This window comes from Bubalus bubalis, chromosome X (genome assembly GCF_019923935.1).
Source record: "Bubalus bubalis isolate 160015118507 breed Murrah chromosome X, NDDB_SH_1, whole genome shotgun sequence".
Taxonomy (NCBI): domain Eukaryota; kingdom Metazoa; phylum Chordata; class Mammalia; order Artiodactyla; family Bovidae; genus Bubalus; species Bubalus bubalis.
Genome location: NC_059181.1, coordinates 36,628,920 through 36,655,357, shown reverse-complemented (window position 1 = coordinate 36,655,357; position 26,438 = coordinate 36,628,920). Strand labels below are relative to the sequence as shown.

General features: G+C 39.8%; 1 protein-coding gene across 9 annotated transcripts in view; it reads left to right on the top strand.

Annotated features, from left to right (window-relative positions):
- PRRG1 (proline rich and Gla domain 1) overlaps positions 1 to 25,856 on the top strand; it is a 356,881-nt gene extending 331,025 nt beyond the window's left edge. For all 9 annotated transcript variants that reach the window (XM_044937111.2, XM_044937107.1, XM_044937109.1 and 6 more), the window contains one exon: positions 24,009 to 25,856. In XM_044937111.2, coding sequence (XP_044793046.1) covers positions 24,009 to 24,494 — 486 coding nt within the window. In that variant the 3' untranslated portion in view covers positions 24,495 to 25,856. The remainder of the gene's footprint in view (positions 1 to 24,008) is intronic.
- Positions 25,857 to 26,438: the final 582 nt, after the last annotated feature.

Here is a 26,438-nt window from a genome sequence, read left to right as displayed (position 1 = left end):
TCCTGTGGTCATGTATGGATGTGAGAGTTGGACTGTGAAGAAGGCCGAGTGCCCAAGAATTGATGCTTTTGAACTGTGGTGTTGGAGAAGACTCTTGAGAGTCCCTTGGACTGCAAGGAGATCCAACCAGTCCATTCTGAAGGAGATCAGCCCTGGAATTTCTTTGGAAGGAATGATGCTAAAGCTGAAACTCCAGTACTTTGGCCACCTCATGTGAAGAGTTGACTCATTGGAAAAGACTCTGATGCTGGGAGGGATTGGGGGCAGGAGGAGAAGGGGACGACAGAGGATGAGATGGCTGGATGGCATCACTGACTCGATGGACGTGAGTCTGAGTGAACTCCGGGAGTTGGTGATGGACAGGGAGGCCTGGCGTGCTGCAGTTCATGGGGTCGCAAAGAGTTGGACACGACTGAGCAACTGAACTGAAATGAATGTCTGTGTATCACTTCTACTTTGCTCTCATCTCAGTTCCTTCTGCTCTGTGATCCATAATACACAAGTGATTTTATTTAAGCAATAGCCCTGTGAGATGAGTCGTTATACCTCTGTTTTAGAAAAAGCAATGCAGTTTAGTTTGTGGGTAGTGTTTGCATACCCCTTTCAGGTGTTCAGACCTACAGCTCATTCTCTCCTTGTCACACCCAGCCCTGTATGATTGCTCCTTCCCTCTCTCTCTCTTTAGGTGTTTAATATTCCTTAAATACACGAATCCCTAAACCTTATCTGCATCTCAAACTAACAGCTATTTCAACCTTTCATTCATAGCCAGGCTTCTGGAAAGGTTTGCCTGTATCTGTTGACTTTCTTAAAAGAAGGAATTTTTTACTATTAAGTTTTAGAAGTAGTACTTCCAGAAGATTTAGAAATAAAACACATAAAATTATGTGAAAGACTCCCTCCAGTTCCTATCCCTAGGCTCTCAGTTGTCCCTCCTCTGCTCCCTCAAGGTAAACTTTTCCTGGGAGTTTTCTGTATATTCATATGTACATTTGTTTCATGTATATTTCAGCATACCCTCCCCCCAACCTAAAGAGTAGCATAATTTAAAGGATCCTGCATATTGCTTTTTTTTCTATCCTTAGCAATATAAAAGAATGAGTGTTTTTATTGAGATATACTGTTATTGGTTATAAATTATTATAATTTTATTATATATTTTATATAATTTTATTAGGCATAACATTTTATTAGTTTCAGGTATATACAACATGATTTGATATTTGTATATGTTGCAAAATGATCACAACAAGTCTATTTAACATCCATCACCATACATAATTACAACTTTTTTTCTTGTGATGAGATTAAGATCAATTATTTTAGTAACTGTCAAATATACAATTCACTATAGTCATCATGTTATACATTACATCCCCATGACTTGATAATTGGAAGTTTGTACCATTTAACCCCTTGTAACCATTCTGCCCATTCCCACCCCTGAAAACCACCAATCTGTTCTCTGTATCTATGAGCTCAGTTATTTGTTGCTTTGATTGTTTAGGTTCCACATATGAGATCATATATTTGTCTTTCTCTGTCTGACTTATTTCACTTAGCATAATTCCCTCAAGGTGTACCCATGTTGTTGCAAATGACAAGATTTCTTTTTTTTATAGTGGATGATTGTATATTCCATTTTATGTATTATACCACATCATCTTTTTTCTTTTTTTAATATAGATTTATTTATTTTAATTGGAGGCTAATACTTTACAATATTGTGTTGGTTTTGCCATACATCGACATGAATCCACCATGGGTATACACGTGTTCCCCATCCTGAACCCCCCTCACACCTCCCTCCCCATCCCATCCCTCTGGGCCATCCCAGTGCACCAGCCCCAAGCGTCCTGTCTCATGCATCGAACCTGGACTGGCGACTCGTTTCATATATGATATTATACATGTTTCAATGCCATTCTCCCAAATCATCCCACCCTCTCCCTCTCCCAGAGTCCAAAAGACTGTTCTATACATCTGTGTCTCTTTTGCTGTCTCGCATACAGGGTTATCATTACCATCTTTCTAAATCATCTTTATCCATTCATCTGTTGATTGGACACTTCAGACTGTTTCCATATATGTGTTATTATTGCATAATGTTACAAATGAACATGGGGGTGTGGATACCTCTTTGAGATCCTGTATTCATTTCTTTTAGATAAATACCCAGTGGAGGGATTGTTGATTTTATGGTAGTTATGATTTTCATATTTTGAGGAGCCAGGTTCCATAGTGGTTACACCAATTTACATTTTCACCAACAGTGCACAAGGGTTCCCTTTTCTCCATATCCTTGCCAACACTTGTTATTTCTTGTCTTTTTGGCAACAGCCATTTTGACAGGTGTGAGGTGGTATCTCCTAATGGTTTTGCTTTGTGTCTCCCTGATGAGTAGTGACAGTGAGCACCTTTTCATGTACCTATAGGTTATCTATATGTCTTTATTTTTAAAACTGTCTATTCAGATCCTCTGTCCATATTTTAACTGGATTGTTTCTGGGATTTATAGTTTTTTAGCTATTGAATTGTAAGAGCTCCTTATGTATTTTGGACAGTAACCCCCTAATCAGATATATGATTTGTGAATATTTTCTCTCATTCAGTAGGGTTGCCTTTTCATTTTGTTGACAGCTTGCTTTGCTGTACAGAAGCTATGTAGTTTGATGTAGTCCACTTGTTTATTTTTGCTTTAGTTGCTCATTTTTTTGTCTAGTCCAAAAAAATCATCACCAAAACTGATGTCAAGGAACTTATGACCTATGTTTCCTTCTAGAAATTTTATAGTTTCAGGTCATACATTCAAGTCTTTAATCCATTTTGGTAGAATTTTTGCATCATGTAAGATAGTGGTCCAGTTTTCCCAGCACCGTTTAAGAACATAATTGCCGTATTGGCATAGAGGAATTATGACTTCTCACCAGTAACCAGGCACACTGTCATTCCACCCCAAATCAGCTTATAGCCTTATGGGTTTGACCCTATATGACATTCAGAAAACTAAGATCATGGCATCTAGTCCCATCACTTCATGTCAAGTAGATGGGGAAACAGTGGAAACAATGGCTCACGTTATTTTTTGGGGCTCCAAAATCACTGCAGATGGTGATTGCAGCCATGAAATTAAAAGACACTTACTCCTTGGAAGGAAAGTTATGACCAACCTAGATAGCATATTCAAAAGCAGAGACATTACTTTGCCCACAAAGGTCTATCTAGTCAAGGCTATGGTTTTTCCAGTGGTCATGTATGGATGTGCGAGTTGGACTATAAAGAAAGCTGAGCGCTGACGAATTGATGCTTTTGAACTGTGGTGTTGGAGAAGACTCTTGAGAGTCCCTTGGACTGCAAGGAGATCCAACGAGTCCATCCTAAAGGAGATCAGTCCTGAATGTTCATTGGAAGGACTGATGCAGGAGCTGAAACTCCAGTACTTTGGCCACCTCATGTGGAGAGCTGACTCATTGGAAAAGACCCGGATGCTGGGAAAGATTGAGGGCAGGAGTAGAAGGGGATGACAGAGGATGAGATGGTTGGATGGCATCACCGACTCTATCGGCATGAGTTTGAGTGAACTCCAGGAGTTGGTGATGGACAGGGAGGCCTGGTGTGCTGCAGTTCATGGGGTCACAAAGAGTCGGACATGACTGAGCGACTGAACTGAACTGAACTGACCCTATTTTTCTCTTGCAGCCTTTGGAATTCTTTATCTTTGGCAGTTTTAATTATGATATGTCTTGGTTTGGGACTCTCTGTGCTTTCCTATACCTTGGTATCTGTTTCCATTCCCAGGTTCAGGAAATTTTCAGCCATGAAATCATCAAATACATTATTGACCGCTTTCGTTCTCCCTTCTCCTTCTGTGACCCTTATAATGTGAATGTCAGTACATTTGACGTTGTCTAACAGAAAATCCCTTAAACTGTTTCATTTTTTAAAATTTGTTTTTCTTTTTGCTGTTTGAATTGGATAATTTCCATTATTCTATCAGCCAGATCACTTCTGTGTTCTTCTGTATCTAATCTGTTATTAGTTCCTTGAGTGTTTATTTCATTTCATTTACTGTGTTCTTCATCTTGACTGGTTCTTTCTTATATTTTCTAGTGCCTTGATAAAATTCTCACTGTATCCATCTATTCCATGTTTCAGTTGTTAGTACTAATGCTTTGAACTCTTATCTCATTAATTAGTTCTTTCTAGATCACTAGTTGTTTTTTTTTTTTTTTTCCACTAGTTGTGTTTCCAGGGTTTTTTCCTTCTTTTTTCATTTGAAACAACTTTCTCTGTCTCTCTGAAATTAGGTCAAACAGTTACCTATCCCAGTCTTAAAGGTGTCCTTGTGTGGCAGTGTCCCTGTGCAGTCTGCACGGGCCCCGTGGCTTTGGTGAGAGAGCCGGATCTGAAGTGAGCACAGGTCAAATGTTCACCTATGAAGTGTTGGCAGTTACCACCTTGGTGGGAGGTGGGCTGGGGCTAGAGCCGGCGCCAGGGGTGAGCCAGTGCTTTTCCTACTCTCCACGGCCATTACTGTCCTGATGGGGGTGGGGGTAGGGCCCAAGGTGCTGGAGAAGCCTGACCTGTTCCCTCGAAATATACATTCTCCTTGCTGCCGGCAATGGCATCTTTGGCACAGAGGGGTGCAGCACTGCAGCAAGAGAGGCTGGAGTGGGTGCACCGTGATGGCCGGGGTGCATTACGGGATGGTCCCCACATGCCAGTCCGAGCTCCAGACAGCTACTTGTCAACCCACTGCCTGCACCAACGGCCAGCAGTGGCTGCTCTCACCCCATTCAGATGTGCGGGCTGCAAGCCGGCTCCATCCCCCACATCTCTTCCTTGTTTAAGGAGTAAGCAAGCTTGTGCGTGTGGTTTTCAGGGGTGGAGTCTCAATTTCTTACAGCCCACCGGTTTTTCAAACCAGCAAAGAGGACTCGTCTTCCCAGTATTGGACCGCAGGGCTGGGGTGCCCAATATGTACTTCAGACCGCTTACTCCCAAGGAGAATCTCCCACCCCATGATAGTCCCCTGCCCGTCTCTGTCCCCTCCTAGGTATGTGGGTCCCAAGCTGATCACTTCTCCTCTCTTTCTAACCAACTCTGTGCAGATCTTTGTTTACAGCCTTGGTTCTAGAAGAGCCTTTCTGCCAGTCTCCAGTTTGTTTTCAGTGTGAATTGCTCGCTCCACATGTAGATGTATTTTTGATGTGTTCACGAGGCCAAGTGAGCTCAGCCTCCTCCCACTCTGCCATCTTGAGTTCCTCTCTTCCCTATGTTTTTCTTTAACTGGAAGATAATTGCTTTACAGTGTTGTGTTGGTTTCTGCTGTAGGACAGAGTGAATCAGTCATAATTATATGTAGATCCCCTCCCTCCTGCGCCTCCCCACCTCTTCCATCCCACCCTTCTGGGTTGTCACAGAGCGCCTGGCTGGGCTCCCTGTGTTATATATATAACATCTTCTTCCCACTACTTTACACATGATAGAGTATTGTATCAATGCTACTTTCTCAATTCGTCCTTCCCTCTCCTTTCCCTACTGTGTCCACAAGTTGGTTCTCTACATCTGCATCTCCATTTCTTACCTGCAAATAGGTTTATCAGTATTATTCTTGTAGATTCCATATACATGTGTTAATATATATTTGCTTTTCTCTTTCTGACATTTACTCTGTGTAGCAGGCTCTAGGTTCAACCACGTTACTATCATGGACTCAAATTTGTTCCTTTTAATGGCTGAGTAATATTCCATTGTGTCTGGGTACCACATCTTCTTTGTCTATTCATCTGTCAGTGGATATCTAGCTGGCTTCTATGTCCTGATTATTGAAAATAGTTTTACAGTGAGCACTGGGGTACATGTGTCTTTTTCAGTTGTGGTTTTCTCAAGGTATATGCCCAGTAATGGGATTGCTGGGTCATAGAGTAGTTTTATTCCTAGTTTTTTTTTTAAGGAATCTCCATGCTGTTCTCATAGTGGCTGTACCAATTGACATTTCCACCAACAGCACAAGAGGGTTCCCTTTTCTCCACATCCTCTCTAGCATTTGTTGTTTGTAGATTTTTTTTTGCTGGTCTTTCTGATAGGTGTGAGGTGATACCTCATTGTAGTTTTGATTTGTATTTCTGTAATAAGCGATGTTGAGCATCTTTTCATGTGTTTATTGGCCATCTGCCTCCCATATTTTTTGTTTAAAGACCTGAAAGTTATCAGGAACCTCTACTAGTTAGAGTGCTTTCCATGAGTGTTCTTGAAAATGAAACACTTTGTGTAGGAATAGTCTGGCAAAAGCAAGAAACAATTAACTCTAATGACAAAAAGACAAATGTCTGTCGTTAAAAATGTGATAAGAGTTCATAATAATGTAGTTGACATGGATATTTGGTTATTCCAATCACAGAGAACATTTTAAGATGATAACTAGATATATAACTAATAACAGTCTACTAGGACATATCAGAGTTTTAGGGATTTTATAAAATTTCTGGGACTACAATATTAGTAACATATATGTCAAATAAAACCTTGAGAAGGTTTATAATTACTTCTTATTTATTAATATTTACCATATAATTTAACATATCAAATAAACCTAAGTAAAGTCTCTTTTTTTGTAAGGAGAGACAACACATCTTTTGACATGTTCCAGGATACTTCTGGAAAATCCCAAAAGTAGTTCAAGGTCAAGAAGACTTCATTTGGTAATTTGATTTGGGGGAAGTTTGTCAAAAGAATCTCAAAATATTAAAACAAATAGGATCATAGGTCCCTCTGAAACAGTACTGAGTTATCCATTTAATCAAAGTGACAAAGACTTATCAGGGAAAGCAGAAAGTTACAAAATTATAAAAACAACACCTTAGCTCTTTTAATAGAGAAGACTGGGTGTTTTTAAGTTTCCAGAGACTTGATAAAACACCAAACACAGGAAATTATTTTTGATAAAACATAAGATCTTTGTTTTCTAGGCAAATTTATTAAAAAGTAAAGAGAAACCTTTCAGTCTTATCAGGAGCTGACCAGTAGCCCATGAAAATTTTGTCCTTTTAGCAAATGAAAGAAAATTAAGTTTTAGATTCCTGTACATTCACTACTTACTTGGGGGAAAAAAAAAAAAAAAAAAAAAAACACCTTACCATAAAATTATTCCATTTTTAGCTAGCTTGAGTACCCAAGATAAAGTTCTTTCTCTCTGCCCTCAACTTCCTATATCCATTCAGTTAGCCCTTTATGTTACTCTTTTCATTATGAAACACCCAGTTTTATTTTTTACATTTATGTTTAATTGAAGGATAATTGCTTTACAGTACTGTGTTGGTTTCTGCCATCCAGTAACATGAATCAGCCACAGGTATACATATGTCCTCTCCCTCTTGAACCTCGCTGCCACCTCCCACCCCTCTAGGTTGTTGCAGAGCACCAATTTCAGCTCCCTGCTTCATACAGCAAACTCCCATTGGCTGGCTGTTTTACATATGGTAATGTATGTTTCCATGTTACTCTCTCCATATATATCCCACCCCCTCCTTCCTACACAAGTCTGTTCTCTATGTCTGGAAACACCCAGTTTTACTTTAGGATAAAATAACTTTCATTTCCCTTTTAAAAAACGCATCTCCATACATCATATCTTTTCTTAGCCAAAACATCCAGCTTATTTGGCATAGTGATATTTCTTTCTCTTAGTATTTCTAGTAGTTTTAATTACATGTATTAGCATTCTGAACCTGTAGAGACCTTAACTTTTAGTGAAGACTAAGAAGTACTTGTGAATTGCTGTACAAGTGTTCTGTAGAGTGGAACACATCTGAATATAATTCATAATTTCTAGAAGCATATGACTTCTCATAGTATAATATCTTTTAATGTGGCACATGTCTGCTGACAGATCCCAGTATCTTTAGCTTCCCTGTAATGAGACGTCAAAGGTGACAAAACCTATATTGGGTAATTAATCTATCAATATTTTCTCATTTGCAATGATGCAGATATGCATTGAATTGCCATCATTTATCTTAAGTTAGAAAAACTGTAAGGTTTCAAGTTACGGAAAGATTTGAGTAACTCTTTAAATAGACATAGCATGAAACATAAATTCTGTAGGAAAGTTCACTTCTAAATATGTATCCCAATTATGTCTATTTAATAAGGAGTTTCTTCACCCTCGCTCTCTCTCCCTCTCCCCCTGAAACACCATGGACTGCAGCATGCCAGACTTCCCTGTCCTTCACTGTCTCCTGGAGTCTGCTCAAACTCATGTCCATTGATTCCATGATGCCATCCAGCCATCTCATCCTCTGTCGCCCCTTCTTCCCCTACCCTCAATCTTTCCCAGCATCAGGGTCTTTTGCAATGAGTTGAATCTTCCATTAGGTGACCAAAGTATCGGAGCTTAAGCTTCAGCATCAGTCTTTCCAGTGAATATTCAGGGTTGATTTCCTTTAGGCTGGACTGGTTTGATCTCTGCTGTCCAAGGGACTCTCAGCAGTCTTTTCCAACACCATAGTTCGAAAGCTTAATTCTTCAGTGCTCAGCCTTCTTTATGGTCAAACTCTACATCTGTACATGACTACTGGAAAAATGATAATTTTGACTCTAGACACCTTTGTTGGCAAAGTGATGTCTCTGCTTTGCAATACACTGTCTAGGTTGTAACAGATTTTCTTCCAAAGAGCAAGCATCTTTTAATTTCATGGCTGCAGTCACCGTCTGCAGTGATTTTAGGGGGAAAGAAAAGAAAGTCTGTCTCTGTTTCCATTTTTTCCCCCATCTATTTGCCATGAAGTGATGGGATCAGATGCCATGATCTTAGTCTTTTGAATGTTGAGTTTTACACAGGTTTCTCATTCTCTTCTTTTATGTTCAACAAGAGGCTCTTTAGTTCTTCTTTGCTTTCTTCCATTAAAGTGGTATCATCTTCATATCTGAGGTTGTTGATATGTCTCTCTGCAATTTTGATTGCAGCTTGTGAGTCATCCAGCCCAGCATTTCGCATGATGTACTCTGTACAGAAGGTAAATAAGCAGGCTGAGAATATACAGCCTTTACGTACTCCTTACCTAATTTTCAACCAGCCTTTTGTTCTGTGTCCACTTCTGTTACTTCTTGACCTGTATACAGATTTCTCAGGAGGCAGGTAAGGTGGACTGGTATTCCCAACTCTTGAAGAATTTTCCACAGTTTGTTCTGATCCACACAGTCAAGGCTTTAGCCTAGTCAGTGAAACAGAAGTAGATGTTTTTCTGGAATCCTTTTGCTTTTTCGTTGATCCAACAGACATTGGCAATTTGTTCCCTGGTTCTTCTGCCTTTTCTAAATCCAGCTTGTATATCTGAAAGTTCTCAGTTCACGTACTGTTGAAGCCTAGCTTGAAGGATTTTGAGCATTTCTTTGCTAGTATGTGAAACGAGCACAATTGTGTGGTAGTCTGAACATTCTTTGGTATTGCCCTTCTTTGGGATTGGAATGAAAACTTTTGGAATGAAATGGGAATGAAAACTTTTCATTGGAATGAAAACAGGACCTTTTCCAGTCTTGTGGCCACTGCTGCATTTTCCAAATTTGCTGGCATATGGAGTGCAGCACTTTCACAGCATCATCTTTTAGGATTTGAAATAGCTCAACTGCAATTCCATCACCTCCACTAGCTTTGTTCATAGTGATGCTTCCTAAGGCCCACTTGACTTCGCACTCCAGGATGTCTGGCTCTATGTGAGTGGTCACACCATTGTGGTTATCTGGGTCATGAAGATCTTTTTTGTATAGTTCTTCTGTGTATTCTTGCCACATCTTCTTAATATCTTCTGCTTCTGTTAGGTCCATACCATCTCTGTCCTTTATTGTGCCTGTATTTGCATGAAATATTCCCTTGGTATTTCTGATTTTCTTGAAGAGAGCTCTAGTATTTCCCATTCTGTTGTTTTCCTCTATTTTTTTGCATTGATCACTGAGGAAGGCTTTCTTATCTCTCCTTGCTCTTCTCTGGAACTCTCCATTCACTTGGGTATATGTTTCCCTTTCTCCATTGCCTTTTGCTTCTCTTCTTTTCTCAGCTATCTGTAAGACCTCCTCAGACAACTCCTTTGCCTTCTGCATTTGTTTTTCTTTGGAATGATTTTGGTCACCACCTCCTATACAATGTTATGAACCTCCATGCATAGTTCTTTAGGTACACTGTCTATCAGATCTAATCCCTTGAATCTATTTGTCACTTCTACTGTATAATCATAGGGATTTGATTTAGGTCATACCTGAATGGTCTAGTGGTTTCCCCTACTTTTCTTCAAAAGTGAAGTCACTCAGTTGTGTCCTACTCTTTGTGACCCCATGGACTGTAGCCCACCAGGCTCCTCCATTCATAGGATTCTCCAGGCAAGAGTACTGGAGTGGGTTGCCATTTCCTTCTCCAGGGGATCTTCCTGACCCAGGGATTGAACCCAGGTCTCCTGCATTGTGAGCAGATGTTTTAACCTCTGAGCCACCAACTTCTGAATTTTGCAATAAGGAGTTCAGGATCTGAGCCACATTCAGATCCCGGTCTTCTTTTTCCTGACTGTATAGAGGATCTGCATCTTCCGCTGCCAAGAATATAATCAATCTGATTTTGGTATTGACCATCTGGTAATGTCCATGTGTAGAGTCATCTTTATATTGCTGGAAGATGGAGTTTGCTGTGACTAAGTGTTCTCTTAGCAAAACTCTTTTTAGCCCTTGCCCTGCTTCATTTTTTACCCCAAGGTCAAACTTGGTCTGTTACTCCAGGTATCTCTTGACCTCCTACTTTTTTATTCCAGTCCCCTGCAATAAAAAGGACATCTGTTTTTCTTTTGGTGTTAGTTCTAGAAGGTCTTGTAGGTCTTCATCGAACCATTAAACTTCAGCATTCACCAGGGCTTCCTTGGTGGCTCAGCTGATAAAGAATCTGACTGCAATACAGGAGGCCTGGCTTTGATCCCTGGGTTGGGAAGATCCCCTGGAGAAGGGAACAGCTACTCACTCCAGTATTCTGACCTAGAGAATTCTATGGACTGTATAGTCCATGGGGTTGCAAAGAGTTGGACATGACTGAGCGACTTTCACTCTTCAGCATTACTGAAAAATGAAAAATCCAAGGCATAGACTTGGATTACTGTGATATTGAATGGTTTGCCTTGGAAACAGAAATCATTCTGTCATTTTTGAGATTGCACCCAAGTACTGCATTTCAGACTCTTTTGTTGACTGTGAGGGCTACTCCATTTCTTCCAATGGATTCTTGCCCCCAATAGTAGATATAATGGTCATCTAAATATAATTCACCTATTCCAGTTCATTTTTGTTCAGTGATTCCTAAAATGTCGATGTTCACTCTTGCCATCTCATGTTTGACCACTTCCAATTTTCTTTTCTTCATGGAACTAACATTGCAGGTTCCTGTACAATATTGTTCTTTACAGCATCAGACTTGACTTTCACCACCAGACACATCCACAACTGGGCAACGTCTCCACTTTGGCACAGCCTCTTTTTTTCTTTCTGGATCTATTTCTTCACTCTTCTCCAGTAGGAAATTGGACACCCACCGACCTTGGGGGCCTATCTTCCAGTGTCATATCTTTTTGCCTTCTTGTACTGTTCATCAGTCTGTTGTAGATAGCATATATACAGGTGGTGTTTTCGCAGCCCGCCAGCCAGTCTGTGCCTTCTGGTTGAAGTATTCAATCAGTTGACATTTAAGATAATTAATTGTTTTGGTTCATTTTTACAAGTCTTTTTCTCTTCCCTTTTTATCTTCTCTTGTGATTTGATGAATAACTTTAGTGTTGTGTGTGGATTCCTTTTTCTTTTTTATGTCTGTGTATCTGTTGTAGATTTTTGGTTTGCAGTTTCTATGAGGATTTTTCCCCATGAGGTTTGATACTGCATTCTCTGAATGTGCAAGGTTGTTTTAGTTTCCGTTATCTCAATTTCCATTTCATTCCAGTATCTTGCACTTGTACTCTCCTCACAATTGCTGGTTTTGACATCATATTTGTGTGCAGATTATTTCTTACATGTACCGTTTATTTGCTTTGACTGGTGAGCTTTCCCATTGGTAATTTTCTTGTTTCTGGCTGTGGCCTTTTTTTTTTTCCCCTGCCCCAGAGAAGTTCCTTTATCTTTGATGTAAATATGGTCTTATGGTGCTGGATTCCATTACTTCTGCTTGTCTGTAAACCTTTTGATTTTTCTGACAAATCTGAACGAAAGCTTTGCTGGGCACACTATTCTTGACTGTTATTTCTTGGCTTTCATCACCTTAAATACATCATGCTTCTCACTTCTGGCCTGCAGAATGTCTGCTGAAAAACCAGCTAATAACCTTGTTGGAGTTCCCCATTATGTTATTTATTGCTTTTCCCTTTATTATGTGTTAATATTTTTTGTCTTTATAATTTTTTTCTGTATGATTAGTATGTGTCTCAGCATGTTCCTACATAAGTTTATCTTACCTGGGAGTCCGTGTTTACTGGACTTTGTTTCCTTTCTCATGTTAGGGGAGTTTTTGGCTTTTATCACTTCAAATATTTACTCAGGGCCTTTCTTTCTCTCTTCTCCTTCTGGAACCCCCTAGAGTGGGAATGTTGGTGCATTTAATGTTGTCCCAGAGGTCTCTGGAGAAGGTAATGGCACCCCACTCCAGTACTCTTGCCTGGAAAGTTCCATGGACAGAGGAGCCTGGTAGGCTGCAGTCCATGGGGTTGCGAAGAGTCAGACACGACTAAGCGACTTCCCTTTCACTTTTCACTTTCATGCATTGGAGAAGGAAATGGCAACCCACTCCAGTGTTCTTGCCTGGAGAATCTCAGGGACGGGGGAGCCTGGTGGGCTGCCGTCTATGGGGTTGCACAGAGTTGGACACGGTTGAAGCCACTTAGCAGCAGCAGCAGAGGTCTCTGAGACTGTCCTAATTTCTTGTCATTCTTTTGTCTGTATTTTGTTCTGCAACAGTGATTTCCACTATTCTTTCAGCCAACTAGTCGTTGTTCTGCCTCAATTATTCTGCTAGTGGGTCCTTCTAGTGTCTTTTTCATTCCACTGATTGTATCGCTAATTCATTTGTTTGTTAAAGAACTGTTAAACGTCTCTTGTATCTTTCTTGATCTGTGCCTCCATTCTTTTCCAAAATCCTGGAACATCTTCACTATCATTATCCTTGTTAGATAAGTTGCCAATCTCCACTTCATTTGGGTTTTCTTGTGGCTTTTTATCTTGTTCCTTTGCCTGGAACACATTTGCCATCTCTCAGTTTTTCTAACTTTCTCTTTTGGGGGTTTCCTTTCTGCTGGCTGCAGGATTGCAGCTCATTTCCTTCCTGTTATGAGGCACTAGTACACCTCCTTAAAGTTGTTAGGAGGTGCTGGCCCCTGATGTTCATGACAGGATATTTATATTTGTCCATTGTGCAGCAACATCACGGCAGGTAGTACACCCATGGGACCTCATCAGGTCAGGGGGCAAAGAGCGCAACAGTTGTGAGTGAGGCAGTGACAGACTGCAGGCCTCTTGTTGTATTTTCCCTTTCATTGCAGCCAGCAGTTTCCTGTCACAAGGCTCTCTCTCTGTTCTAGGTTAAGTCTCTCAGTCCAGCCATGACCCACCAACGTGATTGTCACAAGAGGAGGTCTCTTATCTTCCTTACCTATAGGAATCCTTTCATCCTGCCTTTAACACAGAGCCTCCCCTTGGGCAGTGACAACAGCCTGGTGATCCAGTCTCCCTTCATAAGCTCTCCTTGGCCTTGAGGTATAGAGTGCCCTCACACACATTCATAGTCAATTTAGTCAATTAAAGTCTCTGTAATTAATGGTCTACTCACCTCGCCCTTGAGCATACTGCTCTAGGTATACTGCTGAGTTAATATAACAGCCATGAAACTTTGGGATAAGATCCTGAACACAGTATACAACCAAGGCAGTATGTGAAAGCTCACAGCAGCTCAATAGACCTCGAGTAAGCAGTGTTCCTCCTCTTTTTTGGGGAAGTATTTGAGAAGGATTGGTATTAATAATTCTTTGAATGTTTTGTACATTTTACCAGTTAAACGGTCTGGTCCTTGTCTTTTGTTGGGAGGTTTTTTTTTTTAATAATCTCCTCACTAGTAACTGTTCATATTTTCTAGTCATGATTCAGTCTTGGTGTTTGTACATATCTAGTAATTTGTCAAACTTGTTGGCATGTGATTGTTCATTGTAGCCTCTTACAGTTTCTGTGGTATCAACTGTAATATCTCCTATTTTCTGATTTTTATTTCAGTCCTCCTCTTTTTTCTCAGGAGCCTAAAGGCTTGTCAATTGTGTTTATCTTTGTAAACAACCAGCTCTTAATTTCACTGATTTTTCTATTGCCTTTTTAGTTCCTATTTCATGTATCTCCACTCTGATTTGTTATTTCCTTTCTTCTAACTTTGGCCTTAGTTTTTCCTTCTTTTTCTAGTTCTTTGAGGTATAAAGTTAGGTTGTCTCTAATTTTTGTTTTTCTATATAGGAATTTATTGTGATGAACTTCCCTTTAGAACTGCTTTTGCTTCATCCCATAAGTTTTGGTATGTTTCCATTTCATCTGTCTTGAAAATTTTTTTCTCTTTGATCTCATTGACACATTGATTGTTCATATGTTGTTTAATCTCTGCATATTTCTGAATTTTCCAGAGAAAGGGGTCAATCGAACAGGAGTATATAACACTTGTAAATATTCATTCACCCAACATAGTGGGTACCTCAATATATAAAGCAAATATTAATGGCTCTAAAGGAGAAATAGCAGTTTTTAATGATAGTAGGGGACTTTAATACCTCACTTTCATCAATGGACAGATCAGACAGAACATCAGCCTTAAATGTGAATGATAATGACAATTGTAAGTTGTATCATGAACCCTTGATCAATTGATACATTTCCAGGCAATAACATTGGTGTAACAAACACATATCAATATGTTTTTAGAAAGTGATACAATTAGCATTAATGTATAAAGTTGTTAAAGCTTAACACTGATCAGGGGTTTATTATACAACTTATAGTTGTCATTATCATTCACATTTTGCTCTGTTAGGTTTTTGTTCCAACCTTGTATATGTTAGAAACACAGGTGTATTACCATAATATTTTCAAAACTGACACATCGAGAAATTTCTCATTTCCACAAGATCCACCTTGTCAACTCCAGGTAAAAGAACACACTCTAGGTGAAATAATACCCACAGGACTAAAGAAAAATGTCACCAGAAATTACAGAATGTCCTTCCAGGGAAAAGAGCAGTGAAACAGTATATTTGAAATAGATACTCTGTCCTCCTGCACAGAGTGCCAGCTATACTGCCTCTAATGAAATATTAGAATGCTTTATTTAGTAAGACATGCACAAGTACAAAAAAAAAAGTGTTTTTACTCAAATGCAGATGTTCACTATTCATTTACATAACAAATCACTGGCCAGTTTACTAGCTTCTGCAAAAATCCCCAGGTCGGTTATGTCTTGCAACAATGAAGTATAGGTATATATTTATTGCTGTTTTGTTGGTTAAATGTTTTCTTACTACTTTGCAGTTCCTCTAGTCATTCATCTGTTGTTCTTTTCCTTTGTGATTTGATGATTTTCTTGAATAGTATACTTTATCTTAAGTGTCTACTATAGGTTTTTGCTTTATGGCTACCATGAGGCTTATACATACAAGTTATCAACTTAAGTTGTTGTAAATCTGAACACATTCTGAAGTTCTACATTCTTACTCCTCCCCACTCCATTATGCTTTTCATATCACATTTTACATCTTTGTATCTTGTATATCCCTTACATACAGTTAACCCTTGAACAACATGGTTTTGAACTGTGCAGGCTCACTTATACATGGATTTTTTTTCACTAAACTTGTACTATAGGACTACATAGTGTACTCTTGGTTGAATCTACAGATGTGGAACTGTTCTATGGGAATTTTCAAGTAGGTAGCAGGTTGGTACACCTAACCCCTGTGTTGTTCAAGGGTCAACAGTAATGGGATTGTAGTTAGTTATTTTTATTACTACTTTTGTCTTTTAACATTCATACTGGCTTTATAAATTATTAATCTACCATTTTACTACATTATGTACCTTTTTATTACATTTTATTACATTATTTACCTTTACCAGTGAGATTTAATTAGTACCTTTTTTCAGCTTGAAGAAAATTCTGTAACATTTCTTATAAGGCTGGTAATGAACTCCTTTACCTTTTGCTTGTCCAAAAAAACCCTCTTCCCAACTTTGAATAACTATTTAGATGGGAAGTGTGTTCTTGGTTGGAAGTTTTTTTCGTTTCAGCACTTTGAATAGATCATGCCACTCCATCCTGGCCTTCAACATTTCTGCTGAAAAATCTACTGCTGGTCTTATGTATGTTACATATTGTTTTTCTTTTGCTGCTTTTAAAAGTCTCTCCTTAACTTTAATCTTTTTAATTATAATCTGTCTTGGTGTGTGTCTCTTTGGGAAACCTGGAGAGTTCCAAACAAGATGAACCCAATCTGGATGTCTGTTTCCTTCCCCATCCTTTCTTTAAAATATCTTTCCATGCTTCTCTGTCTCTCCTCCTCCTGGCACCTCCCTCAGATGCAAATCTTAAGTCAGTTCAATGTTGTCCCCAAAGTCTTTTAAGCTATCTTCATTTTTTTTTTTTTTTCTTTTCGCTGCTCTCACTGGCTGAGTTTCACTCACCTGTCTTCAAATGCTTGACCTTTTCTGCTTCATCTAGTCTGCTGCTGAACTCCTCTAGTATATCCTTCAGCTCTGTAACTTCCATTTGAGGTTATCACTGTGTGTGCCCATTCCATTATAGCACCTTTATGATCATTGTTTTGAACTCTTCATCAGATAAGTCACTTACTGCTGTTTCGGTCAAGGTTTTTTCCTGATGTTTCATCATTCCTCTCTTCATTTTCCTTGACTCTCTTGGTTTCTATTTAGTAGATGAAACCACCACCTGTCCCAGTCCTGAAGCAGCAGTCTACAAAAGAAGAACCTTGTCATTCAACCCTGTCCTAGCTCTTGGTTGCTTGCCAAACCTTTCTGATTGTTCAAGCAGCCCATTTTATTTCTATTGGCTCCCAGCGCTTGGGGGTATGCCAAGACATTTCAGTGACCCAAAGAAGAGGATCATCATCAGCACCTACATTCAGGCTGATGAGAAGCCAGACCGCAAACAGCAGCTTTTAAAATGTGTGAACATAACTCTATAGTCCTGTGGCACCACAAGCGTAAGTCATCTGACTACCAGGGCCCAGTGGTATAGACTTGTGTCCTAGGCAGCAGCCTACAAAGTCGGGGTGCCAGATGGAGGGTACAAGCACCTTTCTAGGAGATACCAGCAGCCTGGAGCAGCGTGGTGGGAGAGTGCAAAGGCACCATCCACTGGCCTTCATCCACAGAGAGCCCTCAGAAATCCCTATATATAACCATGAAACCGGACTCTTGCCCCTCAGCCTGAAGCTCTAAGACAAGCAAAGAAGGATTTTTCACACAAAAATTGGGCTGTATTTCAATCTGTGTCTGTGCTGTGCCCTGAGAGTGGTAGCCAGCCAGGAACTATTACATCTGTTCCACTATCGAGAGGTCCACAAACACAGGACCTGCTAGCCATCACAGCCAGGTGATTAGGGGGCAGCAGACACATGTACAAGCTCCCCTCTGGGAGGTGCTGGTGCTCTGGAGAGGACTATAGGGGGCCCTAGCTGTGTTTCCGTAGAAATCTGCCCCTTAGGCCACAGAGCTGTGACATAAAGCCTCTTTCCCAGAAGGACTTGGCACCTTAGTGCTGCTTCTTGCTATGCCCTTGGTGACCTGTGTGCACAAGCCCTACCAGAGCCAGACACCCAGAGAGAACCCTCAGAAACTGGGGCTGCATACAAAGGTACAAGCCCCTCTCCAGGATGCCAAGGTGGCCCCTGCCATCCTCCACCCCCAGAGCATTGCATTAGGCCTAAAAGATGTCTGCTATCTCAGAGGCCTGTGCCTCAGGCCGATTGATGCTTTAAGATCAGCAAGTGAGTCTCTTTCACAGAAAGTCTGGGTGCTTCTGAGTCTGCTCCCATCCTGCTAAATACAGTCGGGGTGCTCCCATGTGAGCTCAAATCCTTTACTCCTCAAGGAGAACAGCTCATGTTTCTGAGATCCCTCCCCATGATAGGTCCTCACACGCCAGGTGGGGTCCATGGGGAGGTTGTGTCCCAGCCTTTCCTACCCAGCTCAGTGTAGGGTTTTTTCCTGGTCCACCTGATGAGTAGAAGTTGCTCTGCTAGTTTTATAAGTTTTTTCCAGAAAACAGTTGTTCCCTGCATAGATCTGATGTGTCCACAGAAGGAAGTACAGTCTGGGCCTTTGCTGGTTCTAAGTTGCTTCAGTCATGTCCGACTCTGTGCGACCCCATGGACTGCAGCCCACCAGGCTCTCCCGTCCCTGGGATTTTCCAGGCAAGAACACTGGATTGGGGTGCCACTGCCTTCTCCGGGGCCTTCCTACATTGGTATATTCAACTGCAACCCTAAAATACCAGTCAGTTTTTAATGCTGTTTACAAGGGATATTTTGGGACTTGAGAGTTCTCCTGTTGCCTCTTATACTGGGACGGCTATCAGTTCCCACCTCAAGTATCCTGAATCTGATCCTTTACAGTTTTACAACCATTACCATTATACCTAAATTACAGAGTTTTTTACTTTATGTAAGCTGTATGCTGCTTAGCAAAATAATAATCCCTATAATTTTTTAAAAGATAGAACTGTAACTTCTGAACACATTTGAGTCAGTTCTAATGAGGTGGGTGAAGTCAAAAAGAGAAGACAAATATCATATCATATTGCATCTATATGGAATCTAGAAAGATGGTACTGATGATCCTATTTGCAGGGCAGCAAAGGAGACACAGACATAGAGAACAGACTTGTAGACAGAGCGGGGAAGGAGAGGGTGGGATGACTTAAGAATAGTACTGAAACATATACATTACCATATGGAAAACAGCCAGTGGGAATTTGCTCTCTGATGCACGGCACCCAAAACCAGTGCTCCGTGACAACCTAGGGGGGTTGCGAGGTTTGAGAGGGAGTGGACATATGTATATCTGTGGCTGATTATCCTCCAATTAAAAATAAAAGAAAAACCGTACCTTGTTCTTCATCCCCCAGCCATATCATTTACAACTTAGAGTAAAATAAGTTGACACCATACTTATCATAAATATTGCTTCTCAGCAAATTGTATACACTCTAGTGGCAATTGTCAAGAGAATGCCTTACCTTTTATATCGTAGTTCATAATTTACAAGTAGTCTTTGTTTTCTCAGAAGTTAGATCTACATAGTCCTACTCTTTTGATGAAAGAAAGAACACAAAGTAACTTTTACAGGGATTTTTTTTTTTTTTACCCTAGAATACCCATCTAGATAAAGAATATAAAGAATCTTAACAGTGTTCAACGACCTCTTGCTGGAATATTCCGACCTGTTCTCAACAAGGCAGCTTTTGGAGTTAAGATTGTGGCTTCTGTCCCTTCTCTCTGGTGGTCTTTCCTTCCCTGTCATGCTTGTTCAGTAAAACGGAGAATATGAGTGCTGAGTATAAATGCTGCCGGGCCCTCAGCAATACAAACTCACTGGGCCCATCACCCACTTCCAAACTTCACCACATAGGTAGGTTCTGAGCTGATTACTCAAAGACTGGAAAAATATTCTTGGCTTTACTCTTTGAATTTAGGAATACGGTCCTTCAGGCCTTGAGTCACTCAAATTCCACTTAAAAATGGTATTGAGAAAATTCAAATCAGAAAAGCAGACATTTTATAATAAAATAGCAACAAATTTGGTTTGGTAGAATCTTTCACATACTTACCTACTGTGATGAAACATCTATCTTTTGGGGCTCTTGCCTCTGAAATAATTGAAAAACTAGAGAAAATATAAAAAGCAACAAGGGAAAATTTTGCAACAAATAACAACCAATGGATCACTGAAGAAAAAAAAAATAATTCATTTGTCTCTAGGTAAACAAAAGCATGACAATCCAAAACGTATGGGATGCAGCAAAAGCAGGGAAGTTTACAGCAATACAATCTTACCTCAGGGAACAAGAAAAAAGCTCAAATAATCTAACCTTATACTTACAGCAGCTAGAGAAAGAACAAACAACCCCAAAGTTAGTAGAAGGAAAGAAATCATAAAGATTAAAGCACAAATAAATAGAAAACAATAGAAAAGATCAGTGAAACTAAAAACTGCTTCCTTGAAAAGATAATAATTCATAAACCTTTAGCCAGACTCATCAAGAAAAGAGAGGGCACAAACCTAACATTAGGAATGAAAAGGAGAACTTGGAAACCACAGAAATACTGAGGACTATAAGGCAACTATATAAAATGGACAAAGTCTTAGAAAGGTACAGTGTCCCAAGATTCAACTAAGAAGAAATACAAAATATGAACAGACCTGTCACAAGTACTGAAACTGTGATTTAAAAACTCCCAACAAATGCTAAGGCATAGATTTGTAATCCCTAGGTCTGCTTACCATAATGAGAGTCTATCTTTTAGGGTGCTGGTGGAAGGTCATGGGATCTGAAACCTAACATCAGTATTTCAAAACATGAAGAAAAAAACCTCTCATTATTAATAAGTATGTTGCTGCTGCTAAGTCGCTTCAGTCGTGTCTGACTGTGCGACCCCATAGACGGCAGCCCACCAGGCTCCCCCGTCCCTGGGATTCTCCAGGCAAGAACACTGGAGTGGGTTGCCATTTCCTTCTCCAATGCATGAAAGTGAAAAATGAAAGTGAAGTCGCTCAGTCGTGTCCGACTCTTAGCGACCCCATGGACTGCAGCCTACCAGACTCCTCCGTCCATGGGATTTTCCAGGCAAGAGTACTGGAGTGGGATGCCATTGCCATCTCTGAATAAGTATGTAAGTACATGTAAAAAAACAAAAACAAAAAACCTCCCAACCAAAAAAGTCCAGGACCAGATGGCTTCACAGGTGAATTCTATCAAACATTTGGAGAAGAGTTAACACCTATCCTTCTAAAACCCTTCCACAAAATTGCAGAGGAAGGAACAGTCCCAAACTCATTCTATGATACCACCATCACCCTGTTACCCAAACCAGATAAAGATACAACAAAAACAGAAAATTACAGGCCATTATCACTAATAAACATACACAGACACAAAAATCCTCAACAAAATACTGGTAAACCAAACCCAACAGTACATTAAAAAGATCACACACCACGATCAAATGGGATTTATCCCAGGGGTGCAAGGGTTCATCCATATCTGAATGATTTGCCAGACCCCTCTGATCCCTTGAGATTCATTATCTATGTAATTTTAGCATTATCTAAAATTACTGAATCCCTTTCTTTCATTAAAATTTTCTTTCTTAAATAAACTTCCATTGCCTCTAAAGCTCTGTTTTACTGAGTCTTGAAATCACTTATTTGCTTTCTGAATATCTTCTGGCTGTTTCCAGTAAAATAAAGAACAATCTAAATAGCTTAGAGAGACATAAATCTGGTTTGTCTATTTGAATGACAGTTATTTTACTTGATTTTAAGTGAGTATTTCCCTGATTCTCTTGCCTCAAGGACAAAGTCAGTCTAGTTTCCAAAGAAATAAATCTGGCAGACCTTTTTATTCAGATCAATGAATGTTACTTGTTTTCAAACTACACATTTAGCATGATGAGAAAGATTGAATTTTCTAGGAAACTGTCCAAGTTTGACATACCTTATGCATCAGGACAGACTGCTTTTTGCTTTGCTCTGACACCAGGCCTGTTGCATTCAAATGCCAGCTCCAACATTTGTGTGTTAAGTGACCTTGGTTTTATTAAAATGTAATATCTCTGAGCCTCCATTTCCTCATCTGCAAGTGGGAATGATTATTAGGTGCAGCTTGTGAATTGTGTTGCTATTGGTAAAGTGAAAAGCTGCTGTGATGATTCTATTCTTGTCTAAGCTTTGTCTTTAAAACAGAATCACACTTTTATTTTCAAGGGTTAAAGTTTTTTTCTCCCAAAGGAAAAAAAAAACACAACTTTGCTGCTTTTTCCTAAGTGTGCCAAGGAAACCACAGAAATTGATTTATACCAGCCAAGCATGAAAAAAAAAGAACCATTTTCATGTGCATTATTGATTATCCAAAAGTGACTGGACAAGATTAAAAAGTCATTTGTCTATTCCATTTATTCTAAGATTAACATTATATAATTATTTGAAATCACATATTATTTGTGTTTTGTGGTTAAGATTAAATGGAGGGGAAGGAGATGGTGATCTGAGAGATGGCAAAGAGAGAAGTCTTCATCTCTATAGATTAAGAAAGTTACCTACAAAGTAGATACTTGGTAGGTCTCTATAAGTAGATTAATAAAAATTTTATTGAGATTTAGTACAGTTTGATTCCAAATTTCTAAAAAATGTACATTTGTGTAAGGATTTGACTGAGAGTTGGAAGAGAGTAGTTGTAAACCTAAAATGTTAATAGTGATTATATCTTTGCAATGTAATTACAGATGATTGGTTTTTCCTTTTCAGATATTTATGCATTAGTAAATTTTTATAGAATCTATATTTTCTGTAATAAAGTTGGCAATACTAAAAGTAACAGTTATACAAAAATAGTGTACACTTTTATTGTTTACAAAAAGCTTCATGAGTTTTCAACCTGGATTATTAACTGTTTCACTAATAAAAATTTAATTTCCAGTTTGGGATATTGTCCTAAAATAAATGCTATACACCTTGGGATTACAGTATCTCTACTCCTGGCTTGTTTTAATGTTGTACCTTGCATATTTTTACCTGCCCACAGCCTTTACTAAGTCATACCGTATTTCTTACAGCATATAAAACTTTTATCTTAGAATCACAGAATGTTGGAATAATAATGTACCTTATAAGACGACCAAGTTTAGGGGTGGAACACTGTGGGTCATTCTTAGACCCACATAGTACTTTAAAAGCCTTTGACTAATAAAAGATAGTGCTATGAAACAAACAGTTTTAGCGCCCACAGTCTTACCTTCTGCCAAGTATTTAAATACTATCAGTAGCCTGCAAACAAATATTGTGAGGGGAAAAAACCAAACATTATTGGCTAAGTTTAAGCATTGGGGGTGGTGTTTGTACCAAGGTTTGGGATATAGATTACTCCAATTTGAAGCAGACTTATGATACACAAGTGAACTGTTAATCGCTCAGTTGTGTCTGACTCTTTGCGACCCCATGGACTGTAGCCTGCCAGGCTCCTCTGTCCATGGGATTTCCCAGGCAAGAATACTAGAGTGGGTAGCCATCCTCTTCTCCAGGGGATCTTCCCAACCCAGGGATCGAACCCACATTTCCTGTGTCTCCAGGATTGCAGGCGGATTCTTTACCATCTGAGCTACCTGGGAAGCCCATGATATACAAAAATTCATTATAATCACCACTACTTATTGAATGTTTAGATGCATTAAATCTGTGTACTCTGGGGCTGGGAGGGAATACCTGGTAGGAGAGAGTCCCAAACAGAGCTATTGGAAAACAAGGCATTGCATCTGAGCACTAAGAGCCTCCAACAGCCCGAAATAGCACAATGATGATGGGGTCCCTCTCTCATAATTGGACATGCAAAATGGTATGTACCTTCTATATTAAAGGGGAGATTAGGTGGTATATTTGGAAAAGGGAAAATTCTTTATGCTTTTTTCCCTTCCAATATATCATAACTGAAAATACAAAAAACACCAAGTCTTGAAGACCTTGGGTTCTGACTCCCCATTTTAGGGGAGAGTCCAGAGGGAGCACCATGATCTGCAGTTTCTTGTCAGGGAAAATACAGGCCGCAGGTCACTGGAACCAACAAATCTGGTTTGGGGTTTTCTTTTCATCATATTAATAAAACCCAGATATGCATTCATTTGCTATTTCCGATCTTTGGATCATGTTGATTTACAGTTAATCTCCTCTTATATTTTCAGAAGGAGTTTTGGAACACGTACACAAAAGCACAACAAGGAGAGAGTAACAGAGGAAGTGACTGGTTTCAGTTTTACCTTACCTTTCCATTAATCTTTGGCCTCTTCATTATCCTCCTTGTCATTTTCCTGATCTGGAGATGCTTCCTAAGAAACAAGACTCGCCGACAGACAGTGACGGAAGGTCATATTCCTTTCCCTCAACACCTCAATATTATCACTACACCTCCCCCACCAGATGAAGTCTTTGATAACAGCGGGTTGTCCCCAGGCTTCCTGGAATACGTGGTTGGGCGCTCAGATTCCGTCTCCACTCGCCTGTCCAACTGCGATCCCCCACCAACCTACGAGGAAGCCACTGGGCAGATGAACCTACGGAGGAGTGAAACAGAACCTCATCTTGATCCGCCTCCGGAGTATGAAGACATCATCAACTCCAACTCAGCCAGTGCCATTGCTATGGTGCCTGTGGTCACCACTATCAAATGAAACTGCAAACTTCTTTCTACTATAATCGTTTTTAAAATACTAATGAGAGAACTTTCTAGCACTTTACCACTACATACATGTGCATCTGACTTATTGGACTCTGACAGCATACCACTTCATATTCTCCAATTTGATTTTCATTAGTTCTGTTTCCCACTCTAAACTCTTTATCCATGCTCATTTTTGCTAATGGAAATATGTGAAGAGGGAAAAATACTAGTGGAGGTCTTCCTAGGAGCTGTACATCGGTGTGTGCGTATGTATGTTTATGTATATATGTACCTGAACATATACGTGTGTGTACATCAGCCCAGTATATGGGCACCTGTCTTAAAAAGTCATTAACATCTATCTAAATCACCTGTAAAGAGAACATTACTCACCAAAATTGGAGGTTGGGGGGAAGGCACCAACAATTTGTGTAACAGCAACGTGCTGTTGAATTTTGAAAATAAGATGAACTTAGCCTGCTTTTAAAATTTTACAGGCTTTTGTTAACCTTCTTCAACTTCCTTAAAAGGGAAAAAAATGCATATAGTCAGTCTTGACTTGAGGAACATCTCAGAGGGTGACAGAGAGAGAAGGAAGGCATAATAATTGATACCTTGTTCCTAGTGGACAGCAAGAAAATCATTGGTCCTTCATGGCTTTTGGCTGCTTTCACAGGAGGGATTTTGGTGCTGTAATTGACTGCCTCCCCCACAAAAATTAAACAGTGTTTGCTTAGTGTCCTTGAATGTCACATGCTATTTGTATTAACATCTTGGTGGAGTGGATTTCCTGGCAAAAGAATCATTTCTCAAGTAGATACTCGAATCGATGACAGAACTGATGCAGACTTCTCCTTGGCTCATTGGCAACACTTTCTTTCTCCATGTTACATTGCCTTTTACTCTAGTTGCTCTCCTACCACCCCAGAATCTTCTAGCAAGTAAGAATTTAGTTAAAACCCTGGGAATTATTTTCTTAATGTTTTTCTATAGAGTGAAGCCTTTGTCTCAAGATGATTACCAGGCAATTTTCCCTTAAATTAAGAACTGTGATTTCTGTATTATTCTCCAGTTGGCAGAGGAAGACTGCAAAGTCTGTGTTGTGCCAGGCGCACAATAAATCTAGTTATAGCTGCAAACATATCTCACAGTTGCTATTTCATTTTGTATTTTCAGATTTTTTTTAACTGCAGACTTTTTGTTGAAAATCTTTGGAGCAGGGGGAACAGGCTGTGAATGAATTGCCAACATAAACTGGCTAGGAAAGAAGAAAAAATCCAACAGTTATACATGCACTGATGGAAGATGCATTATATCGGTCAGATTTCTGTGCCACTCCCACAACTCCTTAGTGTTGGATAAAATGGCTGATCAGGCAGAAGGCAAGCAGGTTTTGGAAGCGTCATGTCCTGCGGCTTCCATATCCATCCCCACGCAGACTCCCCTAAACCCTAAGGAGGAGCACGGCTTGGGAGGACCTTGAACTAGGAGTCAGATGACCTGAATTAAGATCCCACTCTGCCATACCCTTGCCAGGCTACTTTGGGAAAGACCCATATCTGACTCTCAAGCTCCTTACTTACCTCTGAAATGGCGATAGTATCATTCGCCCTGCCTTTTAAAGTCCCTCCTGGGGCTTTAAAAGGATGCAATGAGATGGTATGTGTGAAAGTCATTTGTAAGACCTGAAGAGCACTCTAGGTGTAAGGTCACAGCATTGTTCTCCTTGCTCTCAAGGGGGAAGAAGCTTCTGTTTCCCTAAAATGCATCTGAGTTTTCACAGTGAGAAATAGAGCAGGTTGCTCCATTAGTGGCTCACAGGTTCCTACTTTGAGTGTGTGGGCTCTTAGTTCAACACCTGTCATTCTCTGGTCTATACCAATGCTGGGCCTACTTAATGACAACTGTCTGCTCAGCACAAGCAGGAGTAAGCAAATGCTGGAAAGGGAACTAC